Source organism: Neovison vison, chromosome 9 (genome assembly GCF_020171115.1).
Source record: "Neovison vison isolate M4711 chromosome 9, ASM_NN_V1, whole genome shotgun sequence".
Lineage (NCBI taxonomy): Eukaryota > Metazoa > Chordata > Mammalia > Carnivora > Mustelidae > Neogale > Neogale vison.
Window position 1 is genome coordinate 42,990,820 of NC_058099.1, and position 15,202 is coordinate 43,006,021.

Consider the following 15,202-nt stretch of genomic DNA (forward strand, 5'->3'; position numbering starts at 1 on the left):
GTGAGCCTCAGTGTTGGCGTCTATAAAATGAGAAAGTTGAACCAAGTTAGTATTTCTTAAGGTACCTTGTGTTAGCTCCCTAGCATACACAAAAAATAAAAATAAAAGATTCTAGGATTCTCCTGGAATTGGTATTCAGAAATGCTGGACTAAATAATCTTTTAAGTCTTAAGTCCTATTATTCTGTTACTCTGTATAACAGTTAATGTGTGGACCTTCCGTGAAGACTCTATTCCATGAAGACCTCTATTACCATGTTTGTGAAACTAAAATAGTTCCCTAATATAGGTAGCTTGGGACCACATCCAGGGGCAAGAGAGGGTGTCTGTGATGGAAGAGTTCTTTCCCTACTATCTCCACACCTCTGTGTTATTTTCCTAGCATCTCAAGCCAATCTTGGCAGAGAGGACCTCACACCTTCTACCAGATCACCCAGAATCAAGCTTAGAGAAGAGCACATGGTAACAGGAACCTGCCCGGATAAGGGACATCTCTCAGAAAGGAACTGACACTAGTGCCCCACTTCCACTTACTCCTCAACCCCAGCCCATCCATTAAGAATGCTCTGCAGTGCACAGTCCCAAATTACCCAGTCTCTAGTCCCTCTCTTTACGCTGCCCCTGCCTCTACAACTTTTGATGTGGTTGAAACTCCCTTCACCCTTGGCCTCTCTCGTTGAATGTCTTCAGTTTCCTCTTCCTCTACCCATTTCACCCCTTAATATAGGTGTCCCCAGACCCACTCTGCTGTCTTCTTCTTGGGCAATCTCATTCCCTCACACAGCTTCACCCTACAGTATTAATGACTCCCGGAAGCGTCCCTACGCTGTCCCTGCCCACTCAGCCTATCTCAAACCAAATTACCTTCTCTTCCCCATTCATCTCCCCAGTTGTATCCCCTGCCACCTCCTTCAGTGTGCCCTGGAGTATAGCCACGTAGAACCAGTGTACCAATGATTCTTAAACTTTCTATTCCCCGTTTTCATACTTTTTCCTCTGCCTGGAATGCTCTACTCCTCACTTTGACTCCTGATTTTCCATAAAACATAATCCTATTCATCCTCCTCAAACATCCAGGATTACCACTCCCCCCCCACCCCGCCATTTCCCATGCTCCCAATGTCTGCCTCCATTAAAGAGATTTTCACCCAGCAGACCACAAGGCACTGGAGGTTATGTGCCTCTTTTAACTATCTTTCTAACTGCATTACCTAGCAGATTCCCAGGACATAGAAAGGGCTCAGAAGAAGTTAGCCTGAATGTGTGACTGTCACTGACATATCCATTCCTCCCCTGGTTGACAATGACTCCTGGCTTGCTAGCTGACCACTCAGCTTATTTTCATGGATGCCCAGTATGCCCAAGGGGCAAACTAGGTATCTGATTTATTAACAAATGCCCACTTTCCAGGCTTACTGGGAAAAGCAAGATTAGAGTCGTAGACTGTCCTTGAGACAGGTTGATCACCACAGATGCCTTCACTTTGCTCATCTCACTTGGATAGTATTAATTATATACCTAATTATTTTCTATTTTTTATTTGGACACACAGAGCTCTGAAAAAGATTAGCTAACTAACTAGAGCAATGTCTCCCAAACTGCATAATTTATGTATGATAGTCAGATTCTTACTGACTCTACATGCTGCTTGTACAATTATTCTATTAACCATTCTCTTTAACTCATGTTTTCTTAGCTTTGTATTAAGAATATTCAAAAAATTGGGATGCCTGGCTGGCTCAGTTGGTTAAGCAGCTGCCTTCGGCTCAGGTCATAATCCCAGTATCCTGGGATCGAGTCCCACATTGGGCTCCTTGCTCCGCAGGGGGCCTGCTTCTCCCTCTGACTCTGCCTGCCACTCTCTGCCTATGCTCGCTCTCGTTCTCGTGCTCTCTGACAAATAAATAAATAAAATCTTTAAAAAAAAAGAATATTCAAAAGATTATGACTGATATATGTATAGATAAATGTATAGATATATATGTGTATATGTACATATATATATATATATATATATATACACACACACACCGCATCTATTTATACTCACATATAAAAACAAGTAGATAGTTTTAGAATATGTTTCCAAGATCTACATCAAATTATTTTTTTCTGGCCAGCAGTAATATATACAGTACACTTAGGGAGGCAATGGCTAGAACAATTAAACCAATGCAAAAACCATTTATTAAAGCATTTCTCTGCCAGCCAGTATACTACGTCTGGTGCTTAGAATATTGAAATGCCCAACACAGCTCCCAGCCTAGTGGACAAAAGCAACAAGTAAACTGTTAATTATAATTTAATGTTCTAAGTACGACAACAGAAGAGAGCATAAGGGTGCCTACATGCGACCCCTTTTGGGCATGAGCGCAAATCCTCCCCATCCCAGCTTTCAACCCAGAGTCCATGTGAGTCCATCTCATTTCCCCTCCTGGGACTTCCTCTGGCTCGACAGCACAGGACACCAGCAGTAACTCACCAGCTTCTTTTATCTACAGAACCTTGCACAAAGGGGGAGGATTGCAAAGGATGAATGCCTCTCCTTTTCCTGTGCTACAGGTGAACAGTCCTGAGTCTCCTCTCCTAAGGCTCCTAAGGATGCCCGCAGGATCCAGGATCCACAGCAGGAACTTGCATGATAACATGTCCTCATCCCTCACTTCTGCTCCCCGAGATCACTTCCCAGATAACCTACCTACGCATGTGCCTTTGCCTCAGGCCACATTTCTGATGGAATCCCAGGCAAGGGCAGACCATGCAAGAAGAAACACATGCAAGAAGTTTCAGGGAGACTTCTTTGAAGACATGACACTGGAGATAAACCTTGAAGCATGAATAAGTCAAATGAAGAAGGGAAGTTGAAGAGGGCATTCTGGGCAGGAGAAACAGCACATACAAAGGCAGGGAGGCTTGGAAGTGTATGTTTAGAGATTGCAAAGAGCCTGGAATGGCTGAAATACACCTCCAGGTTAGCATGAGGGACTGAGAATCCCAAGACCCTGGTGAGGTAGGCAAAGACTGGCTCCTGAAAAGGCACTGATTACAACCAACGGCTATTTGCACCCTGCTGTCTGAGTCTGAAGAGGCAGCAAGAAGGAACAAAACAGGTGGACATTTAAAGCAGCCCTGGAAGATGAGAAAGTGCTTTCTAGACGTGAGGGCACTAGACACAAAGAGGAATTAAGAGTAAGAGCAGGAGTAATTGGAGCAAAGACAGTGGTGAAATGGGAGAAGAACTACTGTCACAAACACACACATACACACAAACACACACTTAATCTAGTTGGGTCCAAAAATCCAATAATGAGCTTGGTCAAAAATGAGGTGACTTCTATTTGGAATTGACAATTCCACCATAAATCACCAAGAACTAGGAATTAGGTTTGGGATAATGGAATGGGACTTATAGATGACAAATCATCCTAGACCCTCTGTTCAATCAAGACAAGAGAGAAGAAGGAATTGAGGGCTGGCCTGAGAAAAGTAAAGAGCACCATCTTGCTACCCAGTAGAGGCACTGGAAGGAATTCGCCTACCTGACACTCCAGATTTTTAGCAAAAACCCAAGAAACTACAGCTCCAAGCTCTCTCTCTCCTTTCCCCGAGACAAGGCCAAATGTGGGATACGAAGGCTGTTTCACCCAGGGAAGATGGGGAGCCCTATCTGGCATAGAATAGGAGTTGCCTGCCCTCACACAGATGAACTTTGAAAAGACTGGCATAAAACAATGTAAGAGTCTGCAGCTCTGTTTATAAGCAAACATTTAAGAGCATCTGGTTTTGCTGAGTACAGATCATGTACCAACACCATACTAAGTATTTTAAGTAGTATTTCTTTTAAAACCATTACCAAAACCACATGAAGAAGTGTGGTCGTCAGCCTCATTTTCCAGGAACCAGCCTGAGGTAACGGGGTTTCTCAGGACTATTCACTTTCAAGAGACAGAAACCATTCAAAATAGTGGAAGCAAATGAAGGTAACTGGTTCCCATAATTGGAAGGTACAGGGTTGGGTCTCTGATCTAAAACCACTGGACTCAACACTCCAGTAATCACAGAGCGCCTGCCATGGTTCTGTTTTCTCTGCACGACTGAACTCATTCTCTCCTGCCAAAGACCAATTTCTCTCAGCTGGTAGCTCTGGGTGTTCAGTGTCCTCACTGGACAAGGAGAACCTCTTTCTCACAAATTCCCAGAGAAAGAGTCGAACTGTCCCTGTTGGGTCATTCTTCCTCCATCGGAACCAACTGCTGTGGTCAGCGGAGTGCTACCCTCTGCAATCAGTGACTGGCAGTCCCATCAGGGTCACATGGAGGGAACTAATGACAGCTCTTGGAAAAATAGGAATGCTAGGCAGTCCAAAATAACACAGGTCTTAGTTTTTAACCTTGGGCGAGTCACTTTTTGAACCTCAGTTTTACCGTCTATTTAAAAAATAATATTATCTATTCAGCAAGATTGTTGTGAGTTAGGAAAAATCCTATTAAATACTTGCCACAGAGACACTCAGTCTATGGTAGTCATTTTTGTTATCTGGTACTGTTACTGTTTTGTGGTTGTTTTTGACAGAGGGATCAGAATTGGAAGCCAATCCCAGATTCCCAGATGTCTAAAGCAGTCCTGTCCCCAGGGCGGAGTCCCCTTTGGCTCTGCAGCCAGACGCCTTGCACAACCCAGGCCCCGCGTGCCAAGGTTAAGCTGGTTCACCATCTGACGGCCGCATAGCTCTGAGTGCCTCCCTGGCCCCAGCAATGTCAATACTGCCTTCCTGACTCCGCCTATTGTATCTGGAGAAAAGTGGCCGAGCATTGTCTTCCAGCGCTCCCCCCAGGAAGCATGATATCACCCTCTAACAAAGGCGGGAAAGCTGACAGATCTGCTGAGATGGGTGTGACCACCATATACACCTCACTGGTCAAACTCTGAGCAAGGGCAGTGGCCAACAGAAAGCTAACCGCAGCCACCCAGAGTGTCTGTCATCTGGCCGCCGGACAGGCTCCCCTGTCATATCCATACCATGTCCCACAGAGAACAGCGGGGCAGAAGGAATTCACTCCCTCTCATCAGCAGATGTGTTGAAAAGAGGAGTCTCTCCACCTGGCAGACCCACGCCCCCACACCTGCCCCGGCTGCCTAGGTAAAGAAACATGGAGAGGAGGATGGTCAGATTCCTGAAGGGACAAGTGGAGGTAGTGGGGGGATGGGGTGCAGAGGAAAGCAGGCACAGATCAAGCTAAAAAACATTGTGCACGTGTACTAGGAGTTAAGGAATAGTCTGGCCAGACTGGTGGGAACTCGGTTATCAGTTTGAAATTCCAGAAATAAGGGAGGCAACTTTAGACATTCCCTTTCCTGAAGGCTGGGAGTGATGCCAACTGATCGTCTGACATCCCTTCCAGTTCTGGTCCAGAATGTTAGGAGTGCAGCTGGTGTTCTGTAAAACAACACACCATACTCTGGTGCCCCCACGTCAAGCCCAGGGGCTGTCACTCTGCTGTCCCCATCCTACTCTCCTCTTCTTAAAAAGCTCTTCTTCTTTAGCTACTGCCATACCAATTCTCTAAAATTCCAGAAAAGAAATCTGATTGGATTCATTTCTCTTACCAACTCCCTGACTGCTTCTTCATAGAACCCTTGACTTCCTCTTTTTCATCCTTTTTTGTACACATCCATGACCATGGCTTCACTTCCCATACACCAAGGTTGCCCATGTCTCAAACCTTTGCCCAGACTCCTTTATCTAAGCTTCAGACCCAGAGAGCTCAATTTTGCTAAATATATCCCTTTTCATGGAACCTCAAAGTGAACATGAACAAAATAACGACTGGCTCCATCTCAGCTCATCTCCAGCCAGTTCCTTCTGCCGCCTTTCCCAGCACTGTGAATTCTACCACCGTTACTCAAACCAAAACCACGGAGCAATACTTATTCTGTCCCCTATCACTCAATCTCCCAAAGGCAACGAATCACCAACCCTTATAGCTTCACCTCCTAAACATTCTCAACACCCCTGCCCATCCAGGCCTTCCTTCCTGGAGTTTTGAAGAGAAACATTATTAGTCTGGGCTGATCCTCTCTGCCGGGTTAACCCATCTTCCATCCCATTATCACAGTGAATTTTCCAAGATATAAATCAGCTGTGATCGGACAAACACCATAATAAATTTCAACATGTACAGAATGAGGTAAAGTTACTTAAAATGGTCTATAAGGCCCTTCCCTTTCTGACCCCAACCATAATTCTCCACTCCCACCCTACATTCCAACCTTACTTGACTTTCTTGAACTTGCCTTGCTATTCCACACTGCCTGCTCCCTCTAATGGGAAGAGCTTTCTTCCCTTTTCCTTTTTTTTATTCTTAGTTTTCAAATCCTTTGGCTGTGAGCAACTTATAATTATGATTGGCAATAACTGGCAATATCCACAACTATTTAGGAATTCTTGAAAAGTGAGGAAAATCTAACCTACAGATTGTTGTGAAATATTATTCATTTTATTCATACTATGTTTAGCAACTAATGAAGTTGACATTCTATGTTTTTAGACATTTAATTTAGATTTTAAAGTTCCTTTTTTTTAAAATTGAAGTCGCTAATAGTTTTTGTAGCTCTTGAAAAGCTTGATTTTCTATGTATCCCTATGGTACCATTTATCACATCACATAATTCATCTGCCTATACTCTTCTTTCCTACAAAAATGTGAAGGGAGAAAAAAATGACTCATCCTTTTTTGCATTCTTCATAAGTAGTACAGTACTTGGCATAAACTAAATCTTCAATATGTCTTCATTGACCGAAATGATAGTTGAGTAAAGGAATGAATAAAATGAACAAAGAAAAGGTGGGCAATAACTCAAAAATCTATTGAATAAAGAGTCTATCTTTCGGGTGAAATTCAATAATAGTATAATATCTAATATTAGGTAAAGGCCAGGTTAGACCCATCTTCATGAATTTTTTTTATGTTTCGCATCTAAGGGAATAAAGGAATTTTCTTTTGACCTTGTTCACATCATATATATATAACATAAGCTAACATTTTAAGATTTGAGCAAATACAACTTGCCATTTACATGAAATCGGTTACTGTCATCCAATTATTTGTTATTTTTATCATTATTATTACTTCACTGTGACTAAAACCCTTTCTACAACATTCCCTCTTTCTTTCAGGCCTGCTGTGGCATACCAACAATTTCTTATTATGGCATATTAAACTCTATCCAATAAAGATTATTCAACATCAAATGCATGTGTTATGGAGAATAAAAAAGAAGTAACATCTCTTGCCAAAAATGTTACAGGCTAATCGCTTCTCGGCCTTTTGGCTAAGATCAAAAATGTTACAGGCTAATGTACTAAATGCATGTGCCCAAATCACAAAGACACAGCCTCTATGGTAAGGGAACTGAGGATTAGGGGAAGATCATGGAGGAAAATTTGGCCTAGGCAGGTTGAGTTGAATATGTGTTTGCTGAGTAAGCATGGAGAGTGTCCTTTCCAAATGGATGGAGGAGCATAAACAAGAGCCAAGAGGAAAGAATGCATAGATTGTAGAGATGAGCCTGACTGAATGCAAAGAGCCTAGAGCAAGGATGAAGAGGAGTGAGCGGAAGCACTGGATAATAGCCCACATGGATGGAGACGAACATAAAACTTGTGGAATTAGATAAAGTTGATGTCTTTTAGAAGGAGAGTACCTCTCTGAGCAGTGACTTCCCTACATGCTGGAGAATATTGAACTAGTCTTGAACTACCACAGAGTTCCTCATAGAAACACTTATTATTATTATTATTATTATTATACTTTCTTCATTTATTAAGGAAGTTCTTACAGGCTAAGCTCTCTACTTGCATCACATGCTGCTCATAATGACTTTGGGAAATAAGTCCTCTTATCCACAAAAGAGAAGAAAACAGTGGCATTGAGAAATCAAGTGACATTCCCATAGTCATCAAATTTGAGCTTAACCCCAGATCTGTGGTTTCACAATGCATACTCTTCACTGTTTCTCCTGGTTTTTTTTTTTTGTTGTTGTTGTTGTTTGTTTGTTTGTTTTGTAGCTCCACCTCGGTCTCCAAGAGTAGTGGCTTCAGAAGAGTCATCATAGCACATGTATGCATATGCTGTTTTTCCTCATAAGGCATGTTGAGTTAAAATTCAGGAAACACCCAGGTTGGTTTCACTGGGCAAGATGTTGGTGGCTTTTCTGAACTCTTCTCCACTTAAATGATCAGGGAAGAGCCACAAACAGTAAAATGAAAGGGATGTAAAAGAGAAGTGTCTTCAGATGATCCTGCTAGAGGATCACCCCATCTATGCCTCAACATTCTACAGTGTGGGAGTTCACTCATCTTGGGGATGGTGGTCCAATATTCAGAAACTTTCTATCAATCAAGCCCAAATCCCTTCATCCTTGTATACTAGATCTAGCAAAATACAATGTCAATCTATGGTGTCTTCTCTATGGAAAGCCTTAAAAATTCATCTCTTTTCTCCTGGCTAAATATTTTTCTAAAGCACTTACCTTCTTACTTGTCCACTCTGTTTGCTGTCAAATTTCTCAGTCTCTTCAGTGTTTAATAGATATTCTCTGAGCAATAACGTGACTACCTTTTTTTTTTATGTTTTTAAAAAAATATTTTATTTATTTATTTGACAGAGATCACAAATAGGAGGAGAGGCAGGTGTGGGGGGTGGGGAAGCAGGCTCCCTTCTGAGCAGAGAGGCCAATGTGGGGCTTGATTCCAGGACCCTGAGATCATGACCTGAGCTGAAGGCAAAGGCTTAACCCACTGAGCCACCCCAGGCGCCCCAAATGGATAAAGAAGATGTGGTATATATACACAATGGAATACTCTGCAGCCATCAAAAGAAATGAAATCTTGCCATTTGCGACGACATAGATGGAACTAGAGGGCATCATGCTTAGCGAAATAAGTCAATCAGAGAACGACAACTATCATATGATCTCCCTGATATGAGGAAGTGGAAATGTGACTACCATTTCTTTTTTTTTTTTTTAAGATTTTATTTATTTGACAGATAGAGATCACAAGTAGGCAGAAAGGCAGGCAGAGAGAGAGAGGGAGAGAGAGGGAGAGAGGAAGCAGGCTCTCCGCTGAGCAGAGAGCCTGATGCGGGGCTCCATCCCAGGACCCTGGGATCATGACCTCTGCTGAAGGCAGAGGCTTTAACCCATGAGCCACCCAGGCGCCCCATGACTACCATTTCTAATGTGGACCTTATATTTCTACTGAAGTCAACTGTTGCAGCTTATATATTACATTTCTAGTAAACAGAGCACATGTTGGCACCTATGAATTGTGTGTATCACCAAAATGTAGGTATTATTCCCTAGAACTTTCAACAAACCAAGACTCTCTCACACTGAACATAAATACATATATTTTGGAAACCAAACTTCACATTGATCCATTTTAAAATGCTATCTTTTGGGTTTGGTCCACTTATTCATCTTAGAGAAATCATCTGAATACAGATTCTGTGGCCTAACCAATAAGCCATCTACAGGGAATAAGCAGGTTACACAATCATACACATATCTTTTTAGTAAACAAATTTATAATGTCAGAAAAATTTGGAATCCACCCATATTACTCCCCCAGAAGACACAGCACAATTTTCTGAAATGGACTTGGATGAGTACTTCCCTCCTCAAGAGATGTCTTAAAAGAACCAGAACTCTTGCAGGAAGCTCTCCCAGCATAGAGCTGAAAGGGAAATCCTGACATTTCCAACAAAGACAATGCTTAGGAGGGAGCATCTGTGAAGAAAGCAAAACTCCTCCCTGTGAGAGTAATTCCCAGGTGTGTCTCTAGTCCCAGCTTCTGGACCTCCACCCTAGATTACTCAGACCCGATATAACCTTCCAAGACCAGCCCTAAAGAGAAGGTTCCATCTGGGACCACTTCCCTGACCTTGAAACTGAATTTCCACTGTCATTACAGACAAGATATCCACTATTAGAGATAATCGTTTTTATTTAAAATGCCAAATGAAACAGGAAAGAGATATGAAGGCACACTACTAGAGACTTACCATTGGGTCAGTGTTGATCATATAGGACATACTATGATAAAGCACAAAGAATAATATATTTTGTATTTCTGCATATACAATTCTTTAGACCAAACAGCCTGACTGGAGAGAATGGGAGAGTAGGGAAAAGCTAGTGTGTTTATGAGAACTTGTTTGGAAGTTGGCCATGATTCTCCATTGGGAGGGGAAATCTCCATTCTCCACAATCTAGGGAAGTCTTCTGAAAATTATAGACATTTTCCAACCCCTTATGGATCAGTATCTGCCACCCAGAGCCACCTTCATTGAGGCAAATGTGACATATTGTTTCAGTCCTCTATGTCCAAAGAAAAAAGGAATCAGAAACCACCCACTGGAATAGAGAAAGAAAGGCATAAGCTGTAAGTCCCTTGTTCCATTAAGTGGGGCACCACTGGAGTTTGGTGTAAAGAATGGCCTCCCCACTCCCCCTCCCCCCAAAAAAAAGAATGGAGTCCTGTGCTTATAGACATGATCATGCTGGATTCTTGTGGCAATGACCAAGCATTGTGTATCCATGTCCATGGAGGGTTATATTGGCAAAGTAAGTTAGGATTCCAATACAACAGACCTTCCCCAGAAACCAACTTTGCTAGTGTCACCCTTTCATTTCAAAAGGAGCATGAAATCCCTCTCCTTGAGCCTCTACCTTTTGAAGTCAGGGCTATGTTTCCAGGGAACTAAGGTCTAGACACAGAGCAACTATTTCAGCCACATAATTTTTTTTTGTCTGATTTTATGTCTAAGCTTATGCTGCAAAGTATCATGATCCAGTCCCTTTGAGGGGGAAAAAATGAATTAAAACTCCGTGTGTGTGTGTGTGTGTGTGCGCGCGCGCGCACAGGTGATTTAACTTATAAAGTATCTCAGAGCAATTGTAGCCCCCTGGGCTTTGCCTTACTGTAATCCTTGGCGTAGAGTAGTTCCAGATTTCATGTTACTGATAAATATGTCACACAGAAAAGAAAGCAAAATAAAAATGGAATCATGGTAATTATTTGTTTTAAAGGTGCCTATTACTAGAGAAATCAGCATTTCTATGTTAATATAAATAATTTGTACAAAACACTGAACCATCTCAGTAGTTTATATTACACAGTCTTAAGAATATTATTAAATCCTCAATATAATTGGGTGTTGAAAGCAAACTGAAAAGCTATAGACAAATCACCTGCAATTCTCTTATCTTGTTGGATTAATTTTTGACTATTTAATATAGTATTTCAAACATATAGAAAAAGATGGAAATAATGTAACACATACTTATGTGTGTTTGGATCCATTTCTAATAACATAATATAGGCTGCACCATTGAATTCAGCACATTTTCCCAATTTGATTTCCACTAACAATTCTCTTTTCATTACAATAATTAGAATGTTTTCACACTAAAAGGGAAAAGCTGCCGGCGATTAGAGTTGTGATTTACAGGTCAGGATTTCATTCCACTCTCAACCAGTGTCCCACAGAGTGAGGGAATAGAAGAAGCATGCCACTATCTGGAGAATCTGAGCAACAGACAGACCAGATCCAAAAACATCCAAACCCACCATTCCTTAGCTCTCCAACAGCTTTCGATACTCTCCTGTGCCCAGGGATCGGGGTAACTGCCCCAACTTTCGTCCCATTGGGATAATGAAGACTTTATAAATTACTACATGCCAAATATTTTTTAAAATTTAACAAAAATTATAAAGTCCTGACCCCAGCTCTAAGAGAAAAAGAAGAAAAGCCTAGCCTTTGGCTGTTTTGCTTAAAGTAGGAGGTGGATAGATATGAAATCCTTATAGAAAAGCGGTTTTTGTTCTCATTTAAAAATAACAATCTGCACATTGCTGTAAGTGGGTCCCATAATTCTCTGCATGAATTTCGTTTTTTACAAAATTATGGGAGTTTTTTCTGAAGCAGGTAATTTTTTTTTTTTTTAATAAGGAAACAATCCCAAATGAGGGGCAAATACTATATCACAGTAAGTGTATCTCTACAAATTAAGAGACCTGCTCAGTTCTCACAGAGTCTGCAGCAACACAGGTGGCAATTACGCAGAAGGAAAACTCTAGAAAAATCATTTCAATGCCATAAAGACATTGCATTTCAATCCACACATAGATTAAATGGAAAGTCCTGGAGAAACAGTGCCGAAGCCACAGCTGCCCCTTGTTAACTAGTACTAACAGCTGGTGAGAAAGCCCAGAATCACTAACTCCGTTAAAAACAAACAAAAAAAAACAAAATAAACAAACAAAAAAAAAAACTAAATTCAGAAAACAAAGCCAAACCTTACCAGAAAGAAGCAAGCTGACTCCACAGAGGACTAAGCCGGCTAAAGAGTCCATGCTTCCCCAAATCTCTCCATCCAGTTTCCGCAGATGTGCATGAGGTCCCAAGGAGCCTTTCAAACACACAGAAGTTTGTGACTTTCCATTCGCATGTTCTACTAGGTCTTGTTTACAAGTCAGAGGCAAGAAGGAACAGCACAGAAGCGGGCTGTAACAGTCTCATTTCTGTCTGAGCACAGGGAGTTTTAAGTTCCTTTTTCCTGTTTCCTTTGTAGATTAGGATGGGAAAGGCTGTATCTTAAAGGCATTTGGTATCTGCAGGGCTGGGGGCAAGGCAAGCCCTATCCGTCTTGCAATTCATCAAAACACTTCTCTATTGCTGTTGCTTCTGCCGCTGCTCTTGCTGCTGTTGTAGGGGTAGAGGAATTTTTGTTGGAAGTGTGGGTCCTGGTCAGCGTTTTCAGGAACAATAGGGGTATCCTCTCATAGGCGGGAAACAGAATAACAGCCCTCCACCTATGGATGGCATGCAGGGGGTGGGGGGCAGCCCTTCTCGGCCTCCAACAGCAAACGCCCTCCGCCCACCAGGTCCACCTGGGATCCCTGACAGAGGGGCTTTCGGGTATGGGGTGGGGAGGAGTTTTGGCTTTTATTTTCTCATTTTAACCCACGTGGTTTTGCATTGGTAAGAGAAGGTTTCCATCATGAGAGAACACAACCCAAAGGCAATTCATTTGGGTAATTACCGGTGAGGTCAACGCACAATGCAGCCCGGAGACCAGAGTCCAAAATTGTCGGCCTGTTTTCCTGCACACAGATGGTTACTTTTCTGGCCAAGAGCCCAAAAATATCCGTGCTACTGGCTCTAGCTTTAATTTTTATTAACAATTTATCCGAAGGTGATTTCATTTCTTAAAGCACTTCGTCTAGAAGAGTTTTAGTGATGACAGGAATTTCATGGTTCTTGGCCAGTGGTGTTTCAGAAGCAAATTATACACAAAACTTTACAAATAACCTCTGTCAAAACCTAATATAAGTGATTCAACTGGGATAAAAATAGCATTCATAAGACCAGAGAGACCACATAGGCCAAAAGGAAAACAGCCCTTGGAGTAACCATACCTAAAATGAGATCAGAAATGCTGACTGATCCAGAAAATTATTTTTCCCTAACACAAACTGTGACGTCAGGACAGAATGTCTGTGCTTGTTCATCACCCTGCCTTCATGCCGGAGGAAAGAGCGGTCTGCTCCTCCTGTCCTGCTCACCACAGAAAAAGGCAGGCGCTTGTTAGCCTTGCCTCATTTCTGTCCCAGGTTTTATCACATCGGTGATGATCTTGAGAACCATGGATGTTTCCAGTCTGCTCTGGTAGAAAGGCGCAGGTTGTTTTCAAGCAGACCTGAGTTCAAATACTTAGTCAGCCACATATTTACTTAATCTCTTGGAGTCTCCATTTCAACAGCTGTAAAACAGCAATAATATCTCCAATGGGGGGATTTTTGAGAGGATTACATGAGGCTGGCACAGGCCTAATTCATAAAAGGCTTTCGTTAAATGTTAGAATATTCATTTCCTTGAGTCTTTCCATTCAGTCTCTGATTTCCACCCCAAGCAATTTCTCCGAAAGCCATTCTCTCGTTTTATGAAATGGCTTTAAGTTTGGTGTTGTAAAGAATCAGGCTGGGAGTCAGGGATTCTGGGCTCTTGTTCCAGCTCTGTTCTTCCTGTGAGACCTTGGACGAGTCATTTCCCACCTGCAGGCCTCAGTTTCCTCAACTGTAAAATGAAGGATTTGTACTGGATGTGACTAATTTCCCTCCGCTGGTAACAGTTCATAAGTCTAAATGTCTAAACTGTCCTCTCACAGCATCACCGAGTAGATTTCTGGGTCCTCTTATCTGGGCAGTTCAGAGAAGATGCTAGCTTTGTATCTCAGTCACCGCGGAACCTAGAGGGTCACAACATGCTCTATTTTAAGAACATGGCCGCTGAGGCTTTGTGAGCTCCACTGGCCCCAGGCCATATGCAGCAGTGATGGAAAGCCTTGGAAATAAACAAACTCCAGGGCACCTGCCTCCTCAGGCACAGCTTCCTCTGTTTGTGCTTGATGGCCACACAAGGAAGTCTTTGCTCACACACCCTCCTGTTGGCTTGTTCTTGTGGGCCAAAGATGCTACTACCTCGCTTCCTTTTCTCGGTTATTTCTCTGTTATTCAGAAAAGCACCTCAGTTTCATCTTTCCCCCATTATCCAGAAAGATCTACATTTATTGTTAATTGTTAAGTCCTCTTTCCTTCCCTTATCCAGAATAGATGACTCAGTTTCATTTGTAATCCAGAAATTCTGCTCATTATAGAAAAGGCAATGTTGCTCCATTATCCAAAAGAGCTATGTAGTTTGATCTCATCTTCCATGTAATTCTTTCCAATGCTATCCAAAGTATTGACCCCACTGAATAAAAACTGCTAGATTTCCTGAGCCTATGATTATTACATCACTAGTCAAAAGGCTGAGCAACTTTTCTCTGAGATGTCCGAATCTTTAGCATGTAAATTCCCAGTGTAAAGTGAAGATTATTGGAGACAAAAGTGGCTAAACATGCTCAGCTCTCATTTTCTGCCCTGTGGATATTAGAACATGAAGAACTGATCAAGGAACAATACTGCAAGATTCACCAGGAGATGTGGGGCCAATAGGTTAGCAGAGCTGACTGGCAACATACTGGGAAGTTGCAAAACTGGATGGCATGCCAGAATTTCCAAGGGAAGGGAGAGGCCACTTCCACGTCTGGACAGGACTCTCCCCAGTACATAACGTATTAAGGAAATACCACAC

The 15,202-nt window shown here is 42.2% G+C and overlaps 1 protein-coding gene across 3 annotated transcripts in view; it reads right to left on the minus strand.

The window, feature by feature from the left end:
- The window catches only part of TEK (TEK receptor tyrosine kinase), a 94,785-nt gene extending 82,000 nt beyond the window's left edge, over positions 1–12,785 (minus strand). For 2 of the 3 annotated variants that reach the window (XM_044265557.1, XM_044265556.1), the window contains exon 1: positions 12,369–12,785. In XM_044265557.1, coding sequence (XP_044121492.1) covers positions 12,369–12,420 — 52 coding nt within the window. In that variant the 5' untranslated portion in view covers positions 12,421–12,785. The remainder of the gene's footprint in view (positions 1–12,368) is intronic. The other variant, XM_044265558.1, reaches the window with a different exon arrangement.
- Between the last annotated feature and the right edge of the window lie 2,417 nt (positions 12,786–15,202).